Genomic DNA, 20,210 nt, shown 5'->3' on the forward strand with positions numbered 1-20,210 from the left:
GAGTCGCTAGAGCGAGATGGGACAAGGACATACCTGCCGGCCAAACCCTCCCCTAACAGTGCTGCGCCAATTGTGCGCCACCCCATGGGTCTCCCGGTCGTGGCCGGATTCGAACCAGGATTTCTAGTGGCACAGCTAGCACTGCGATGCAGTGTCTTAGACCACCTGGCCCTAGGTGTTTATTCTTGACTGATTACTATCTGATTGATGTGGTGCTATTGTATGTCATATAATTTGAAAGGGCTGTTTCTTAGCTTTCAGAATATGTATAATGTTTTCATATATGGTTTGACACCAGTAAATTTAGCTTATTAATGCACGCAGAGGTCATGGTCTTTGTGTCAGTTTTGCGATTCAGACTTTTGGGAAATCCTGCCAGTAATGCAACAATGACAATATGGCGAGTTAGTTACAGTTAGAGGTGTTCTAAAGCCTACTATTTCCAATCCCCTTTAAGGTTGGGGTTAGGTAAGGGTTATGGTTAGGGTAAGGTTTAAGGTAGGGATATGCAAAGGATCCCGGATAGCACTGATTGTCGAGGGGTAATGATAACAAGAAGTAACATGAGTTAACATTGACCTCTGACCTAACAGTCCATCAGTCAGTTAAACAGGTCCTTCTCTATCAACAGGTCTCTCTCTCTATTAAACAGATAGTACATTAATCCGGGCTCCGGGCCGGGGCCGTGCAGTGGCGGTACAGTCAGGCCTGCTGTACGTCCGTAAACACAGCTGTCCCAGACCATCTTAGACTGTCTCAGGGTCCAGGGCAGGGGGGGAGAGAGAGGTGGTTATTCCTGGGTTTTCTAACAGGGACAGGGAGTAAACTCCATCAGCGCTCTGCTCTCACTCCCAGCCGGCCGTCTGGGCCCACTGTAATCCCTCCCAACTAAACACAAGAAGAAAGAGACGAGTAAATAACTCACTTCTCTGATAAACAATACAATTTTATTTTTGCATTTTTTCTCTCCCCAAAGTCAGTTGAATGGGTTGGTTTGACTCATACTATAACAGTGTTGGGGACTGGGTTATGTTGTCCATATTGGTGTGTAGCATGTTTGTAGATCACCATGACACATATGAGCAGAACATGACATGCTGAACAACGAAAGAGAGAGGCTAGGAGGGTAGATGGAGAGGAAAAGAGATTACGAGAGGGGTACAGACAGAGTAAAGATGGAGCGAGAGAGATCTATGGAGACCGGGTAAAAGAAGTAAGACAGAGAGTCTCTGTCATAGCGCAAGAAAGACAGAGGGACCCCCAGCCCCCTGCTGCTCCACCGGGTTTACCGGCCGCTCTCTTCCAACAGGCCTGAGGGGGTGTCTGGGGGATGGATGGGGGAACGGTCAGTCCAGGTCAGCTCAGACATGAGGCTGTAAAGCGGTGGGGAGTCTGAGGGGTCAGCGACGATGGACTCCTGGATGTCTCAGACCAGCATATCACACAGTCATTCACACTAATTTGTTACAGTCTCCAGCCCCCTACAACGTCACGATGCCTTGTGGGGGTAGGCAGGGGGCAGCAGTAGCAGACAGTCCAGAGAGGGAATGAATGTCTCGGCTGGCTGGCTGGGGGACAGGCTCCATACCCCTGGGGTAAAGACAATTACAGGCTTAAAGCCCCTCGGTCTGTGGCACGCAGCTCAGATAAGAGACAAGGTACAGAGAGGACCAGGCCAATATTGCAATTTTTCCTATTTCGGTACAAGTTACACTAAACTGATTGTGTTGACCAGAATAGACTGCATATTGTTCTGCTTATTAACTTCCTCTGATTTATCTGTCTAGATATGGCTATACAGTACATAAAGAAAAACATACATTTTTGTAAAGTACATTTTTTGCAAACCTCACACTGCAGTGCCTATCATGGCTGTATGTTTGAGCTTGTGCAGGAGAAGTCAGGGGTTAAGGTTAAGGGGATAGAGGTCAGGAGTCTTGCAGAAGGGGCAGACAAGACTAACTGGAGGCTGATGAGGCGCGTGGGTCACTAGGCTGCAGCCTGCAGGTTGACAATACCTCAGAGCTCAGACAGACCGATACATAAAGATAACCTACGAACAACATATACCCTTTCAGACAATCAGTCTGACAGAGAGACAGGCATACATTACATTCATGGCACATTAGTACAATAGAAAAGCCATACAAATAGAAACACGCATTCAAACATAGTAAACAGAGTCAGATAGCCAGAAATAGCAACCCACAGACAATCAGATGGGGATATGGAGTCTGGTTGGCTGTTCTAGTAATGTGTGACCCAGCAGCAGGGGGATAGAGCAGAAGCCTCGTTGCTGACCAGTATTAACTGGCAGCTGGAATGTTATGAGAGGCAGGCCGTGCTAATCTCAGCAGAGCTAGAGAAACAGGCTTGGGTGGAGAGGTTAGCTCTGCTCTCCTATTACTACTGACTCGTAATGAACAACAGACACCACACCATGACTGACTGTCACTATCCCTTTCATATCATCATTCAATGAAGTAGTCCTACTCCCCCATGAGTTAGGCCTGCTCCTTGTTCATTCAGTTTATCACACAGTCAGTCTTTCAGAGAGATTGTATCCCTCACTAACTGGCTCAGCCACTAGCTTGTCAATGGGAGGAATGTACATGTATGGTTTTGGAAGTAGCTCTGTCGGGGTCGTTGGTGTAGAAGTAGCTAGTGTGATGTCCGGGAAGGGGTTGTTGAGGCTCTCGCTGCTGCCCCCCCACCCGTCTAGCACTAGTCCCAGGATGCACACAGGCCCTGTGATAGTGGGCTCGGTACGTCCCAAATCTGCCCCATTCAAACCAACACTCCTCCATTCCAGGGCCCCTGGGTTCACAGCATGGCACATAGCAGGGGGCAGATGCAAGGGCACTAAAATTATCTGCCGAAACTGTTGCAACCCCTATCATTAGCCTGTTCAACCTCTCTTTCGTATCGTCTAAGATTCCCAAAGATTAGAAAGCTGCCGTGGTCATCCCCCTCTTAAAAAGGGGGAGACACTCTAGACCCAAACTGCTACAGACCTATATCTATCTTACCCTGCCTTTCTAAGGTCTTCGAAAGCCAAGTTAATAAACAGATTACCGACCATTTCGAATCCCACCGTACCTTCTCCGCTATGCAATCTGGTTTCAGAGCTGGTCATGGGTGCACCTCAGCCACGCTCAAGGTCCTAAACGATATCATAACCGCCATCGATAAGCGACATTACTGTGCAGCCGTCTTCATCGACCTGGCCAAGGCTTTCGACTCTGTCAATCACCACATTCTTATCGGCAGACTCAACAGCCTTGGTTTCTCAAATGACTGCCTCGCCTGGTTCACTTACTACTTCTCAGATAGAGCTCAGTGTGTCAAATCGGAGGGCCTGTTGTCCAGACCTCTGGCAGTCTCTATGGGGATGCCACAGGGTTCAATTCTCAGGCCGACTCTTTTCTCTGTATACATCAATGATGTCGCTCTTGCTGCTGGTGATTCTCTGATCCACCTCCACGCAGACGACACCATTCTGTATACCTCTGGCCCCTCTTTGGACACTGTGTTAACAAACCTCCAGACGAGCTTCAATGCCATACAACTCTCCTCCAACTGCTCTTAAATACAAGTAAAACTAAATGCATGCTATTCAACCGATCGCTGCCCGCACCTGCCCGCCCGTCCAGTATCACTACTCTGGACGGTTCTGACTTAGAATATGTGGACAACTACACATACCTAGGTGTCTGGTTAGACTGTAAACTCTCCTTCCAGACTCACATTAAGCATCTCCAATCCAAAATTAAATCTAGAATCGGCTTCCTATTTCGCAACAAAGCATCCCTCACTCATGCTGCCAAACATACCCTCGTAAAACTGACATCCTATCGATCCTCGACTTCGGGATGTCATTTAAAAAATAGCCTCCAACACTCTACTCAACAAATTGGATGCAGTCTATCACAGTGCCATCCGTTTTGTCACCAAAGCCCCATATACTACCAACCACTGTGAACTGTACGCTCTCGTAGGCTGCCCCTCGCTTCATATTCGTCGCCAGACCCACTGGCTCCAGGTCATCTATAAGTCTAGGTAAAGGTCCGCTTTATCTCAAATCACTGGTCACCATAGCAGCACCCACCTGTAGCATGTGCTCCGGCAGGTATATCTCACTGGTCACCCCCAAAGCCAATTCTTCCTTTGGCCGCCTTTCCTTCCAGTTCTCTGCTACCAATGACTGGAACGAACTGCAAAAATCACTGAAGCTGGAGAATCATATCTCCCTCACTAGCTTTAAGCACCAGTTGTCAGAGCAGCTCACAGATCATTGCACCTGTACATAGCCCATCTGTAAATAGTCCATCAAGCTACCTCATCCCCAAACTGTATTTATTTATTTATCTTGCTCCTTTGCACCCCAGTATCTCTACTTGCACATTCATATTATATATATATATATATATATATTCTGCACATCTACCATTATAGTGTTTAATTGCTATATTGTAATTACTTCGCCACCATGGCCTACTTATTGCCTTACCTCCCTTATCCTACCTCATTTGCACATACTGTATATAGACTTTTTCTACTGTCTTATTGACTGTATGTTTGTTTATTCCATGTGTAACTCTGTGTTGTTGTATGTGTCAAACTACTTTTCTTTATCTTGACCAGGTCGCAGTTGCAAATGAGAACTTGTTGTCAACTAGCCTACCTGGTTAAATAAAGGTGAAATAAAAAATACCTACATGCGTTTTATAGTCGTAAATATCCTGTTTGGTGGTTTGTAGTCAGATATTGTTTCACTGTTACCTACTGAGTGAATGGGAGGGCAGAGGTTAAAGGTGTCGACCTTATCACAGTAAGGCCTGACCTGACCTCACAGGACCTCCAGTCTCATGGTTATAGTCTGTTCCCATGGCCTAACTAAGCTTACACCACCACCTTGGTCTGGGACTGTGTCCATCAGCACTGTGTGCCCAGCTCTGCCCCACTGCTCCCCTCACACAGTCACGCAGGGTAAACAGGGCAACTGCCACACCAGCCAGAGAAAAGAGCCATTTCATCCAGCCATGCAGTTTCCAATGTAATTATCCTTCTCTGTGTCCACACTGTAGCCAGAGCCCAAACATCGTGGTGAGATGAAATCAACAGAGAGAGGGAGAGGAGCACACAGAAACTAATTTAACTTAATACCTCATTAAAACTGTAGCTCACATTACGGGTCCATTTTGATTGCAAACATCAACTCTCACGTCACGAGTCAAGCTGCAAGGCTTGATTGTGAGATCTGATTTCCAGACCTGGGTTAAAAAACATGTGCATTTTAGTATCTGGTATTTAAAATACTTTTTGTTGTGCATTTGAGTATTTTCAAATACACATACCAAAACAAGTACTTTGATTTGACAATTTGAATGGTTATTTGTATAAAAAAAAATAAAAAAAATAAAAAAAACGAATATTCTGACGAATTGTATATCAAAAACACTGACTCAAATACACCCCCATGCATTTAACCCAGGTAATTGAAAATAGTATTTGAAAAGACTGTCAAAATTCTTTCCAAGTCTATTTTCAAATAAATTAAAATATGCAACTATTTTTATTATAACTACTTACTTTGCAAATACAGTACCAGTCAGAAGTTTGGACACACCTACTCATTCCAGGGTTTTTCTTTATTTTTACAATATTCTACATTGTAGAATAATATTGAAGACATCAAAACTATGAAATAACAAATATCTAATCATGTAGTAAACAAAAAAGTGTTAAACAAATCAAAATATATTCTATATTTGAGATTCTTCAATTTAGCCACCCTTTATGCCAGCCTAGATGACATTTGCATACTCTTTGCATACTCTTGGCATTCTCTCAACCAGCTTCATGAGGTAGTAACATGGAATGCATTTTAATTAACAGGTGAGCCTTGTTAAAAGTTAATGAAATTAATGGCTTTCCTTCTTTAATACGTTTGAGCCAATCAGCTGTGTTGTGACAAGGTAGGGGAGGTAAACAGATATCCCTATGGCAAGAACAGCTCAAACAAGTAAAGAAAAATGACAGTCCATCATTACTTTAAGACATGAAAGTCAGTCAATGCAGAACATTTCAAGAACTTCTTCAAGTGCAGTCGCAAAAACCATCAAGCACTATGATGAAACTGTCTCTCATGAGGACCACCACAGGAAAGGAAGACCCAGAGTTACCTCTGCCGCAGAGGATAAGTTCATTAGAGTTACCAGCCTCAGAAATTGCAGCCCAAATAAATGCTTCAGAGTTCAAGTAACAGACACATCTCAACATCAACTGTTCAGAGGAGACTGCGTGAATCAGGCCTTCATGGTCGAATCGCTGCAAAGAAACCCCTACTAAAGGACACCAATAAGAAGAAGAGACTTGCTTGGGCCAAGAAACACGAGCAATGGACATTCAACCAGTGGAAAACTGTTCTTTGGTCTGATGAGTCCACATTTTTGGTTCCAATCGCCGTGTCTTAGTGAGACGCAGAGTAGGTGAACAGATGATCTCCGCATGTGTAGTTCCCACCGTGAACCATGGAGGAGGAGGTGTGATGGTGCTTTGCTGGTGACACTGTCTGTAATTTATTTAGAATTCAAGGCACACTTAACCAGCATGGCTACCACAGCATTCTGCAGCGATACACCATCCCATCTGGTTTGCGCTTAGTAGGACTATCATTTGTTTTTCAACAGGACAATGACCCAACAAACCTCCAAGCTGTGTAAGGGCTATTTGACCAAGAAGGAGAGTTATGGAATGCTGCATCAGATGACCTGGCCTATACAATCATACGACCTCAACTCAATTGAGATGGTTTGGGATGAGTTGGACCGCAGAATAAAGGAAAAGCAGCCAACAAGCGCTCAGCATATGTGGGAACTCCTTCAAGACTGTTGTAAAAGCATTCCTCATGAAGCTGTTGTCAAGGCAAAGGGTGGGTACTTTGAAGAATCTCAAATATATTTTGATTTGTTTAACACTTTTTTGGTTACTACATGATTCCATGTGTGTTATTTCATAGTTTTGATGTCTTCACTATTATTCTACAATGTAGAAAATAGTAAAAATAAAGAAAAATCCTGGAATGTGTAGGTGTGTCCAAACTTTTGACTGGTACTGTATGTGAAAGTCATTGAGAGATTTGAAATGGTATTTGAGCCCAGGTCTGCTGATTTCCCAAGAATGTGTTTTGAATGGGGTTCCAAACATACACAAACAAAAACAATACTCACTTGAGATAAGATGGTTATCACTGGGCCTACCTGGTATCTATTTTTACCTGAGGACACATTTCCACTTTCTTCTAGAAACGCCTGCTGACTACTATGATACTGAAGCTGAAAGGCAGAGTGGACTGTGAGAACAAATGAGGTCAGAAGAGTACAGAACAAAGAAGGAGTAATATGGCTTGATGTGGACTAACATGGTACGAAGGATAACGGTACCAAATAAGCCGAAGCATCTTCCTCCCAGGAGCTCAGCTAAGAAACAAGATTTACAAGGTTGTTGTCAAATTCCACTTTGGCATGGGACGCTGGCAGGCGCAGGCCAGTTTTGTTTTTCCGTGATTTACTTTAATAAGTTCCTAAATACTGTGCTGTCCTGCTGCTGGCTTTACAGCTTCAGGAATATAAAGAGACTATGAAAATATAGAGGTAAGAGGAGGAGGAAATGGCTTTGGAATAGAGTAGTATTAGAAGACTCTAGAACATGGCGCCTTACCGCTCTCAGTCTCCACCAAGAGAGAAAGAGATTCTAAACTGTCAGCAGACCACTGCTTTCGGTCAGAGGTGTGATGAGACACACTTCTGCTGTTTACTTTCTCTCTGTCCTTTTCTCCAATAACCTCTGACCCTGCCATGGTCTGACAGACGTGCACATCTGCCCCAGTCCATCCTGGTAAACTGCTTCCTTTTTTGCCGTTCGCCCCAACAACTCTAAACACTGACTGGAAAGCAGGCTATTCCCCCCAGAAGTTTACACAGGACCTGCATGTTTTTTTCCCCTACAAACACAACTGGCTGTGTTTATAAACCACAGTAGAGAGTCACAGTGCGTTTTTCTCTCTCTGACAGACAGTTTATCCAAACAAAGTTGTGGTCACCTTGCCTCACCAGTGTCACCCCACCAGTCAAGGGTCACAACGGGGCAGGGTGGGGTGGCGGAGTGTGTGTGTGTGTGTGTCCAGGGTGTGTGTAGTATACCTGCAGGAGGAGCCTCTCAAAAGCAAGGCAGGAGTCCCAGCGGGGCAGTGTGGGGTGACGGAGGGTCTGGGCGGTGGCCAGGCCCAGTTGTATTACCCCACAGTGACTCTCTAGAGCCCCCCAGTTGCTCTTAAACAGCTGTACGTAGGAACACAGCTGCTCCGGGGTCACACGGCCTGAGAGAGGGAGAGACAAAACCGACATGAGGAAATAATATTAATTTCTTATTAATCTATTCAATGTAATTTAATTAACCAGTCGATCATACAACCGATAACATAGTATTGTATGGTTCAGTGAATACACACTAGCATACTAGTCTGCCTGGGGTGGCAGCCTGTTAAAGTCAGGGTAAAGTCAGCTAAGGCATACAGAGAGTGTGTGAGTGATACCATAGCAGACCATAATATTATCTCAGAGAGCCAGACTCCACAGGCAGAGGAGAGAGAAGAGAAGCTTGGAGGAGGCGGCTGTGAGAACCTCAGCCATAATCATGTATTGGGCATACTGTATTTTCTGTGAAAGTGTGTATCTGTATCTTCAAGTGTTATTGTCGAAGTGTGAGGGTTTAGTCTATGTTTTATATGAGTCATAGTGTGTGATAGAATGTGTGAAGTAGTATTTGCCCCCTTTGCAGCAAGACAATGATCCAAAACACACATTCAAGTCTACATGAAAATGGCTAAAAAGCAACAAATCTGAAGTTTTGGAATGTTTTAGTCAATGTCCAGACCTAGTCCCAATTGAGATGTTGTGCAGGACTTGAAACAAGCAGTTCGTGCTTGAAAACCCACAAATGATACTGAGTTAAAGCAGTTCTTCATGGAAGAGTGAGCCAGAATTCCTCCACAGCGACGTGAGAGACTGATCAACAACTACAGGAAGTGTTTGGTTAGAGTCATTGTAGCTAAAGGTGGCACAACCAGTTATTAGGTGTAAGGGGGCAATTACTTTTTCACATGGAGATATTGGGTGTTGCATAACTTTGTTTATTAAATAAATAAGTATACCTTTTTTTGCGTTATTTGTAAACTCAGGTTCCCTTTATCTAATATTAGGTTTTGGTTGAAGATCTGATAACATTCAGTATAAAAAACATGCTAAATTAGAGAAAATCAGAAAGGGGGCAAATACCTTTTCATGGCACTGTATATACCGTGTGTGTGTGTGTGTGTGTGTGTGTGTGTGTGTGTGTGTGTGTGTGTGTGTGTGTGTGTGTGTGTGTGTGTGTGTGTGTGTGTGTGAGAGAGTGAGTGAGTGAGTGAGTGAATGAGTGAGTGAGTGAGTGAGAGTGTGAGTGAGAGAGAGTACTATTGATAAGAGTTCCTGTGAGGCTGTCTAAGACTGACTAATACGTGTGAATCAAAGGTTGTCTCTGATTATTTGCAGAGCTGGCAGAGTGAAGCTGGGTTCCTCAGACTGTTTAAGACCCTCCCTCCTCTAAGGATGATTCACAGAGACACATGAAGAAGTGGGGGAGGTGGGGGTGAGGAGGGCAGCCTGGAGGTAGAGGCAAGGGAGACGGACAGGGGGACGGAGCGACCCCAGGACTGGGGGCGAGAGGAGAGGGGTACACATTAACTCCCCATAAACCCCACTTCTTCATGTTGATGTTCAGAAACAGGAACAGATGTGGGACTATTTCCTGTTGGATTACACAGCCAATGTTTTCTTTAGCGGGGCCAAACACATGAAGAGGAGAAACAGAGAGGCGGAATGAAAAATGGGGCACAACTTTCCAGAATACAAAATATAAAGTATGGAGTCATGTTAAGTACAGACATAACGACTTCAATTTAACAACTTTGTTATTAATGCTGGATTATAAAACGTGTTGAGTTTTCATCAAGAACGGTTAGACTGGCAGGGTTAACCTAACAACAAAGGACTCCTATTCCCAGAAAGCAATGTCTAATGCTGAGTAAAGTTCACAGTGTGCAAGACTGCTGAAACTCAGCCTGTTGGGTAATATGGTCTTCTCACCATCCTAAACCAACCTGTATGTGCTCTCTGTGTGGCACCAACAGGCAGAATGGAAGATATGTGTTTAAAAGCAAATCAAGAAACCTTTCCAACATTAAAACATAATTGAGGAATGGACCCGGGTCCAGGAATATCCAGACAGTGAAAAGCCCTATTGTGAACAGCCCCGGCCGCGGCAGTAAGAAATCCTGGCAGTATACACAAGCATCACCGAGCCTGATGTGCCAACAATAACTCAGCCCAGGAGTGGGAAGGAGAACCACAGCCAGGGCCAAACATAATTTATCCCTAGAATAGGCCTGAGAGAGGGAGATACTGGGGGACAACCATAATCTAGCCCAGAGGTAAGGGTAAAGTGTGAGAACAAGCTAAGGAAAGAAAGAGAAAATAATAGAGAGAAGAAGGAAAGGCCCACAATGAGTCTGAGGATCAACCAACATTCAACCCCTGAACGATGCTAGGAAGCCAAGGGCCAACCATTATTAACCCTAAAACTGTACCAGGGGGATGACTTGCATTTTTAGTTGGATAAGTATGTGGGTGACTCAGGGACTAAGAAGTACTGGCTGTTTGAGCAAGAAGCTGAACAGTGGTCATTCTCACTCATAGTCCTGGCGCTGCATGGACCAGAGGAGGGAGCAGGGGATTTTATTCATGCAGAGTAGGGGAAAGACCTGGGGCGTTTATGTATGGACACATCACTGGGCCTACTTCCAAACTGTACAGTACACACAACACGCTCAGCCACATCGCTGCAACTGTGTGTTTGTGTATAAATGAGTGAAGCAGCAAGAGAGAAAGGGACAGACTGTGCAGCTGCATACAGCATGTGTCATGTTCGAACAACGTGACCAAACCAGAGCATAACGGACCTATTTCTCTCCATATCCCCGGATTCCTACCGCAAACTCTGAACATTTTCATCTGGATCTTCGCAACTAGCTAACCGCAATCCTGGGTGACCACTCCTGGCTAGCGTTTCCATTCCGGAGCAAGCACCAATTAGCCTGAAGCTAGCCCGGCCAGGGCTCCTGTGCTACCACCGAAGCCCACTCCTGGGCTACAATATCCGGACCCCTTCTACTGCCGGTACGGGGCACGGAACCCCGCCGATCCTCTACGACTGGAATACCGACATAATCTCCCCGAGGACTCCAACAGGCCCCTCAGGCGCGACGCCCGCTGAAGGCCCATTCTGCTAGGCCTGCTAGCTACCTAGAGCTACCTGGAAACCTACTAATTCCACGACTGGTCTATCGACGTCACCGCACGAAAAGGCAAAAACAGACTTACCCCCATCGCGACGTCCCCCAAAGGCCAACTTGCTAGCCCCGGTCTGCTGACTGCTAGCTTGCCTGCCCAGGTCTGCTAACTGCTAGCTTGCATGCCCCAGTTTGCTAACTGCTAGCTTGCCTTCCCCGGTCTGCTAACTGCTAGCCCCTGCTAACTGTTTGCTTGCTAACCCGGTCTGCTAACTGCTAGCTTGCCAGCCCCGGTCTGCTAACTGCTAGCTTGTTTAGCCACGGCCTGCTAACTATTAGCTTGTTAGCATCGGCCTGCTAACTGTCTGAATCGCCGTGTCCCCAGTCAGCCCAACCACTCACTGGACCCATATGTTCACTTGGCTACGCATGCCTCTCTCTAATATCAATATGCCTCGTCCATTACTGTCCTGGTTAGTGATTACTGTCTTATTTCACTGTAGAGCCTCTAGCCCTGCTCAATATGCCTTAACCAACCATGTTGTTCCACCTCCTACATATGCGATGACATCACCTGGTTTAAACGTCTCTAGAGACTATATCTCTCTCATCATTACTCAATGCCTAGGTTTACCTCCAATGTACTCACATCCTACCTTACCTTTGACGGTACACTATGCCTTGAATCTATGCTATCGAGCCCAGAAACATGCTCCTTTTACTCTCTGTTCCGAACGTGCTAGACGGCCAGTTCGTATAGCATTTAGCCGTACCCTTATCCTACTTCTCCTCTGTTCCTCTGGTGATGTAGAGGTTAATCCTTGTACTGCAGTGCCTAGCCCCACTCCCCAGGTGCTCTCATTTGTTGACTTCTGTAACCGTAAAAGCCTTGGTTTCATGCATGTTAACATTAGAAGCCAAGACATTTTACGCCAAGATAGAACTCTCAAAGGGGGCAATGTTGCAATCTACTGCAAAGATAGCCTGCAGAGTTCTGTATTACTATCCAAGTCTGTACCCAAACAACTCGAGCTTCTACTTCTAAAGATTCACCTTTCCAGAAACGAGTCTCTCACTGTTGCCGCTTGCTATAGACTTCCCTCTGCCCCCAGCTGTGCCCTTGATACCACATGTAGATGGATTGCCCCCCATCTATCTTCTGAGCTCGTGCTACTAGGTGACCTAAACTGGAACGTGTTTAACACCCCGGCCATCCTACAATCTAAGCTTGATGCCCTCAATCTCACACAAATTATCAATGAACCTACCAGGTACAACTCCAAATCCGAAAACACGGGCACCCTCATAGATGTCATCCTAACTAACTCACCCTCCAAATACACCTCTGCTGTTTTCAATCAAGATCTCAGCGATCACTGCCTGCATCCGTAATGGGTCTGCGACCAAACGATCACCCCTCATCACCGTCAAGCGCTCCCTAAAACACTTCTGCGAGCAGGCCTGTCTAATCGACCTGGCCGGTGTATCCTGGAATGACATTGACCTCATCCCGTCAGTAGATGATGCCTGGCTATTCTTTAAAAGTGCCTTCCTCACCATCTTAAATAAGCATGCCCCATTCAAAAAATGTTGAACTAGGAATAGATACAGTCCTTGGTTCACTCCAGACCTGTCTGCCCTTGACCAGCACAAAAACATCCTGTGGCGTTCTGCATTAGCACCGAATAGCCCCGGTGATATGCAACTTTTCAGGGAAGTTAGGAACAAATATACACAGGCAGTTAGGAAAGCTAAGGCTAGCTTTTTCAAACAGAAATTTGCATCCTGTAGTACTAACTCAAAAAAGTATTGGGACACTGTAAATTCCATGGAGAATAAGAGCACCTCCTCCCAGCTGCCCACTGCTCTGAGGCTAGGAAACACTGTCACCACCGATAAATCCACTATAATTGAGAATTTCAATAAGCATTTCTCTATGGCTGGCCATGCTTTCCACCTGGCTACCCCTACCTCGGTCAACTGCCCGGCACCCTCCACAGCAACCCGCCAAAGCCCCCACCATTTCTCCTTCACCCAAATCCAGATAGCTGATGTTCTGAAAGAGCTGCAAAATCTGGACCCCTACAAATCAGCCGGGCTAGACAATCTGGACCCTCTCTTTCTAAAATTATCTGCCGAAATTGTTGCAACCCTTATTACTAGCCTGTTCAACCCCTCTTCTGTATCGTCTGAGATTCCCAAAGATTGGAAAGCTGCCGCGGTCATCCCCCTCTTCAAAGGGGGTGACACTCTAGACCCAAACTGTTACAGACCTATATCTATCCTACCTTTCTAAGGTCTTCGAAAGCCAAGTTAACAAACAGACTACCGACTATTTCGAATCCCACCGTACCTTCTCCGCTATGCAATATGGTTTCAGAGCTGGTCATGGGTGCACCTCAGCCACGCTCAAGGTCCTAAACGACATCATAACCGCCAACGATAAGAGACATTACTGCGCAGCCGTCTACATCGACCCGGCCAAGGCTTTCGACTCTGTCAATCACCACATTCTTATTGGCAGACTCGACAGCCTTGGTTTCTCAAATGATTGCCTTGCCTGGTTTACCAACTACTTCTCTGATTGAGTTCAGTGTGTCAAATCGGAGGGCCTGTTGTCCGGACCTCTGGCAGTCTCTTTGGGGGTGCCACAGGGTTCAAATCCTCGGGCCGACGCTCTTCTCTGTATACATCAATGATGTCGCTCTTGCTGCTGGTGATTCTCTGATCCACCTCCACGCAGACGACACCATTCTGTATACCTCTGGCCCCTCTTTGGACACTGTGTTAACAAACCTCCAGACGATCTTCAATGCCATACAACTCTCCTCCAACTGCTCTTAAATACAAGTAAAACTAAATGCATGCTATTCAACCGATCGCTGCCCGCACCTGCCCGCCCGTCCAGTATCACTACTCTGGACGGTTCTGACTTAGAATATGTGGACAACTACAAATACCTAGGTGTCTGGTTAGACTGTAAACTCTCCTTCCAGACTCACATTAAGCATCTCCAATCCAAAATTAAATCTAGAATCGGCTTCCTATTTCGCAACAAAGCATCCCTCACTCATGCTGCCAAACATACCCTCGTAAAACTGACCATCCTACCGATCCTCGACTTCGGGATGTCATTTAAAAAATAGCCTCCAACACTCTACTCAACAAATTGGATGCAGTCTATCACAGTGCCATCCGTTTTGTCACCAAAGCCCCATACACTACCCACCACTGCAACCTGTACGCTCTCGTTGGCTGGCCCTCGCTTCATACTCGTCGCCAAACCCACTGGCTACAGGTTATCTACAAGTCTATGCTAGGTAAAGCCCCGCCTTATCTCAGCTCACTGGTCATCATAGCAGCACCCACCTGTAGCACGCGCTCCAGCAGGTATATCTCACTGGTCACCTCCAAAGCCAATTCCTCCTTTGGTCGTCTTTCCTTCCAGTTCTCTGCTGCCAATGACTGGAACGAACTGCAAAAATCTCTGAAGCTGGAAACACTTATCTCCCTCACTAGCTTTAAGCACCAGCTGTCAGAGCAGCTCACAGATTACTGCACCTCTACATAGCCTATCTATAATTGAGCCCAAACAACTACCTCTTCCCCTACTGTATTTATTTATTTATTTTGCTCCTTTGCACCCCATTATTTCTATTTCTACTTGCACATTCTTCCACTGCAAATCTACCATTCCAGTGTTTTACTTGCTATACTGTATTTACCTCGCCACCATGGCCTTTTTTTGCCTTTACCTCCCTTATCTCACCTCATTTGCTCACATTGTCTATAGACGTATTTTTCTACTGTATTATTGACTGTATGTTTTGTTTATTCCATGTGTAACTCTGTGTTGTTGTATGTATCGAATTGCTATGCTTTATCTTGGCCAGGTCGCCGTTGCAAATGAGAACTTGTTCTCAACTAGCCTACCTGGTTAAATAAAGGTGAAATAAATAAATAAATAAATAAAAGGACAGAATATGTAGCCTGGCTCTTCTTCTCCTCTTCATAATGTGAGAATGTGTGTTTTGATTCCTCTGGCATGGTTGTGATCTTGTTGGCTGGGAGAGCAGGAAATTACTGTTGCTGGATGGTTTGGTTTGGCTGCAAATGTGTGTGTGTGTGTGTGTGTACAATCAAGTATCTGCCATAGTCCCCAATTTCTGCAAAGTGAAAAATCCCACAATAGACAGTCAGAATTAGGCCATATGCATCAGAGCCAGTACAGATCCTGTCAACACTGTTCTCTTCCACTGCAATATAAACACACTCACATACACATATACACACACACATAAAATATAAAGCACACACAAACACCCCCACACAAACACAGATCTCTACACACAGTCAAACACAAATACACACACATACATAAACACACATATACTCACATACTGAAACCAAAGCTGTCCAAACATCCAAAAACAACATTGAACACCCTCAGACTGACACACACACACACACACACACAGGGTTTTACAAGCCTATTCTGTTGTGAGAATGTGTCTCGTTGTCTCTGAACACGCTCAGCAACATCAGAGAGATTAATTGTCTCTCTGGACAGTGTGATCCTCCTGTGAGGTGAAATGAAGCCAACTTGGATCCAGAGACTATATGTGCTTGTGATATATACATACAGTGTCATACAAGGTGCAGGAACCTACATAGTATGTAAACAATGCTACAGTGGATGTAGATGCTGTGAACAGTACTAGGTGTGTGTGAGCGTTAGTCTATTGTGTGTGTATGAATACTACTACATGTGTGTAGTCAGTGTGAAATCTGTCTAACTTACAGCTCTGTTTCCTCCCTTGTCATGTGACCCCACAGGCATTATAGCCAAATGTGGTGTCCCCCAGTGCTGGAGGGAACAGTGTGGGGGTGGGACAGGCGCTGTGAGGGGTAGGAGGGGATGTCTGGTCTTCTGCCAGCGGGGCATAAAGGTCCAGTGTGTCAAGGCTTTGGCACTGCCCTCTAGCCTGGATACAGGCTATGTCAACAGTCAGTCAGAGAGGAGAGATCGATAGATAGATAGATAGATAGATAGATAGATAGATAGATAGATAGATAGATAGATAGATAGATAGATACTCTCTCTCTCTCTCTAATAAAATTATAAACAATAACAAATAATAATATAAAATGGCAGTAAATAATAATACAAAATTCAATACAAAAATAATAACAATAAAATGGTAACAGTCAATAGTCGAATGTAATGTAATAAATATAAAAGTATAAATGGAAAATTAAACTATAACTAAATAACTGTCATCTTCACCATTACATCAGTACTACAACTACTATCATCATTACCACTACTACCACCACCACCATCACTAAACTGCTATCATTACCATTATCACCCATACCACTACTATTTGGAATGATAAACAACAATAATAATAGTAATAACAATAACAGTAATAATAAGTAAGTTACTGCTTACTATGCAGATGTTATTATTCAGTGTCCCTCAGGCTATGGCAGGCAAATACATATTTGGCTGCAAGAGGAGCCATTGCTCCTTCGCCCATGAGTATTTTTAGTTTTTCCTCTGGGTTTAATAAGTTAAAATTTGGAATAAATGTAGTCATTTCTGTGAATAATGAATCTCTTGGTGAGGAATATTTATCACAGTAAAGGAGAAAGTGCATCTCTGTTTCTACCTCCCCTGTCGTGCAGTGACCACATACACGCTCCTCTTTGGGTAGCCATGTCTTTTTATGTCTGCCGGTTTCTATTGCCAATCGGTGGTCACTCAGCCTCTACTTGGTTTTTCCTCGTTTTTCCAATGTTGAATATATGAGTCCTTTGATTGGTTCATGATTTTGTTTATTGGAATTCTTTCTTTTGAAGCAGTGCTGGTGTCAGCTTGGTTGGTTAGGTCCAACACCAGCTGACAGAGGGCTCGTTTCTGGGCTCAGCGCTTGGGTTTGAAGTGCTTTAAATTGCAGACTCGTATTTGGACTTGAATTTAGATGTAGCCAAAATTTTGATGATCTTTTCTGTATTTTCATTATTACTGGAAAGCGGCCCAATTCTGCCCTACATGCATTAGTTGGTGTATTTCTCTGGACTTGTAGGATTTTCCGACAGAAATCTGCATGTAGGGCTTCAATTGAGTGGCCCCCAAACCTCACTTCCGTAAAGAGCTATTGGTAGGATTACACTGTCAAATATTTTGGTCCAAATTCTAATTGGGATGTTGATTTTGAATAATTTCATTTTTATTGCATACACTGCTCTGCGGGCTTTTTCTTTGAGTGCATTCACTGCCCTATTAAAGTTTCCCGATGCAGATATGGTCAGACCAAGGTAGGTGTAATTTTTTGTGTGTTCAATTATGGTGTTGTTCAGGGTGAATTTATATTTGTGTTTCTGACATCTGTTTTGTTTTTGGAAAATAATGATTTTAGTTTTTGGGAAATTTACTGCCAGGGCCCAATTATGGCAATATTGCTCTAGAATATTAATGTTCTGTTGAAGACCTTCTTTGGTTGGTGATAGAAGTACCAAGTCATCAGCATATAGCAGGTATTTCACCTCTGTGTCAAATAGTGTGAGTCCTGGGGCTGGAGAACGGTCCAACATGTCTGCTAATTCATTGATATAAATGTTGAAAAGATTTGGACTCAAACTACAGCCTTGTCTCACACCTCGACATTGTGAAAATAATTCTGTTCTTTGGTTTTTGATTTTTATTGCACACTTGTTTTCTGTGTACATACATTTTATTAAGTCATACACCTTACCACCAAGCCCACTTTGTAGAATTTTGTAGAATAGCCCTTCGTGCCAAATAGAATCAAATGCTTTTTTAAAGTCAATAAAGCAAGCAAAGATTTTGCCCTCTTTTTTTTGGTGGACGTGTTTATTAATTAGTGTGTGTAAGGTGCATATATGGTCAGTAGTGCGATGGTTAGGGAGAAAGCCAATTTGACATTTAGTTACTAAATTGTTTTCTTGAAGAAAGGTTTGAATTCTTGAATTCAAAATGCTACAGAAAACCTTTCCCAAGTTACTGTTTACACAAATTCCCCTGTAATTATTGGGGTCTGATTTGTCTCCACTTTTGTGGATAGGGGAGATGAGCCCCTGGTTCCAGACATCAGGGAAGCAGCCAGAAGTTAAAACCATGTTGAACAATTTAAGCACAGCATTTTGCAACTCAGGTGTGCTGTTTTTCAGCATTTCCTTTCTGATGTTGTCTAGACCACAAGCCTTCTTTGATTTAATAGATTTGAGCTTTTCATTTAGTTCTTGTTGGGTTATTGGGTAATCTAATGGATTTTGGTTGTTTTTAATGACTGATTCAAGGATGCTCAATTTTTCTTTAATTTCTAATTGGTTCTGTTTTATAGATAATCAAAATAAGTTTTCCAAATTCCTACATCTTGTATGGCTAATTCTTGTGGCTTTGTTGTGCTTAAATTGTTCCACATGTCCCAGAACTGATTTTGGTCAATTGCGTTTCAATTTCATCAAGTGTCTTGTTGGTATAATTCAGTTTCTTGCATTTCAGTGTATGTTTATACTGTTTCAGAGTTTCAAAGTATTCATATCGTAGCTTATGTTTTTTGTTTGACATTTGTCTTAGGTGTTTTCTAATTGTTTTACATTCATTATCAAACCATTTGTCAGAAACATTTTGTTTTTTGTTTCTGATGTTGCATTTCTTTGGTTTTCTCAAATTTGCTTTCGATGCTGCTTTTTGGAATATGCAGTTGATGTTTTGAGTAGCCGAATTGACACCATCTTTATTGTTTTGGTATTGTGAGTTATTGAAAAACTGTATAGAGTTCATCATTTCATTTGAGTTCAATGTTTCATTGAATCTCTCTGCACTGTTTGGAGCCCATCTATACGATTGGTTTATGTTGTAGAGTTTATTGGGCAGTTTTTTGGAATGAATATTGCCGGTTAATTTCTTCAGAAACACGTTGATCTGACTGTGATCTGACAATGGTGTCTGTGGTCTGACAGTGAATGCACTAATGGAGGAGGGGTCTATGTCAGTGATGGCATAATCGACTACATTTGTCCCAAGAGCTGAGCAGTAAGTAAACTGACCTAAAGAGTCCCCTCTGATTCTACCATTAAGCATGTACAGGCCTAAGGCTCGACAGAGATGCACTAACTCCTTCCCATTTTTGTTCAGTATTTGGTCAGGACTGTTTCTATTATTTATAATAGGGCTACTGTACAAGGAGGGGTGACCAAATATGTGGTGGTTACCTCCCGCATCAGTGTAGTCAGGCTCAGAACCTGTTCTTGCATTGAAATCTCCACAAAGAAGCACTTTACCCTCTGCCTGAAATGTAATGATTTCTGTATGGAGATTGTCAAAAAACTGATCATCATAATATGATGAATCTGAAGGAGGAGCATAAGCTGCACATATGTACACATCATTGTCACAATAGATTGTACCTTTGTTAAGTTTTAGCCAAATGTGACTGGTACCTTTTTTCATTTCATTCAGTGCCAAGTCCTGCTTATGCCAAATGATGATTCCACCTGAGTCTCGGCCCCGTTTAACATTTTTATGTTTGATTGATGGTAGTAAACTTTCTCTATAGCCTGAGGAACACTGAGTATCTATGTCTCCACGACACCATGTTTCCAGTAGGATTATGATGTCCTGTCCCTTGATGTTTTTAATCAATTCTGGATTTGTTGTTTTATAACCAAAATGTGAAGAGTAAAGGCCCTGGATATTCCAAGAGCTGATAGTTAATGATCTCATTTATAATAAGTGATATTCACTGGTTTGAGTAAAGTACATTGAAAAAAATAAAAAATAATATATATA

The 20,210-nt window shown here is 43.6% G+C and overlaps 1 protein-coding gene across 1 annotated transcript in view; it reads right to left on the reverse strand.

Annotated features, from left to right (window-relative positions):
* The window catches only part of LOC139541308 (sec1 family domain-containing protein 2-like), a 232,142-nt gene that overhangs the window by 143,963 nt on the left and 67,969 nt on the right, over window positions 1-20,210 (reverse strand). Inside the window, exon 4 of the mRNA XM_071345816.1 lies at window positions 8,205-8,380. Coding sequence (XP_071201917.1) covers window positions 8,205-8,380 — 176 coding nt within the window. The remainder of the gene's footprint in view (window positions 1-8,204; window positions 8,381-20,210) is intronic.

The sequence above is a fragment of the Salvelinus alpinus genome, chromosome 16 (genome assembly GCF_045679555.1).
Source record: "Salvelinus alpinus chromosome 16, SLU_Salpinus.1, whole genome shotgun sequence".
In the NCBI taxonomy this organism is placed as follows: domain Eukaryota; kingdom Metazoa; phylum Chordata; class Actinopteri; order Salmoniformes; family Salmonidae; genus Salvelinus; species Salvelinus alpinus.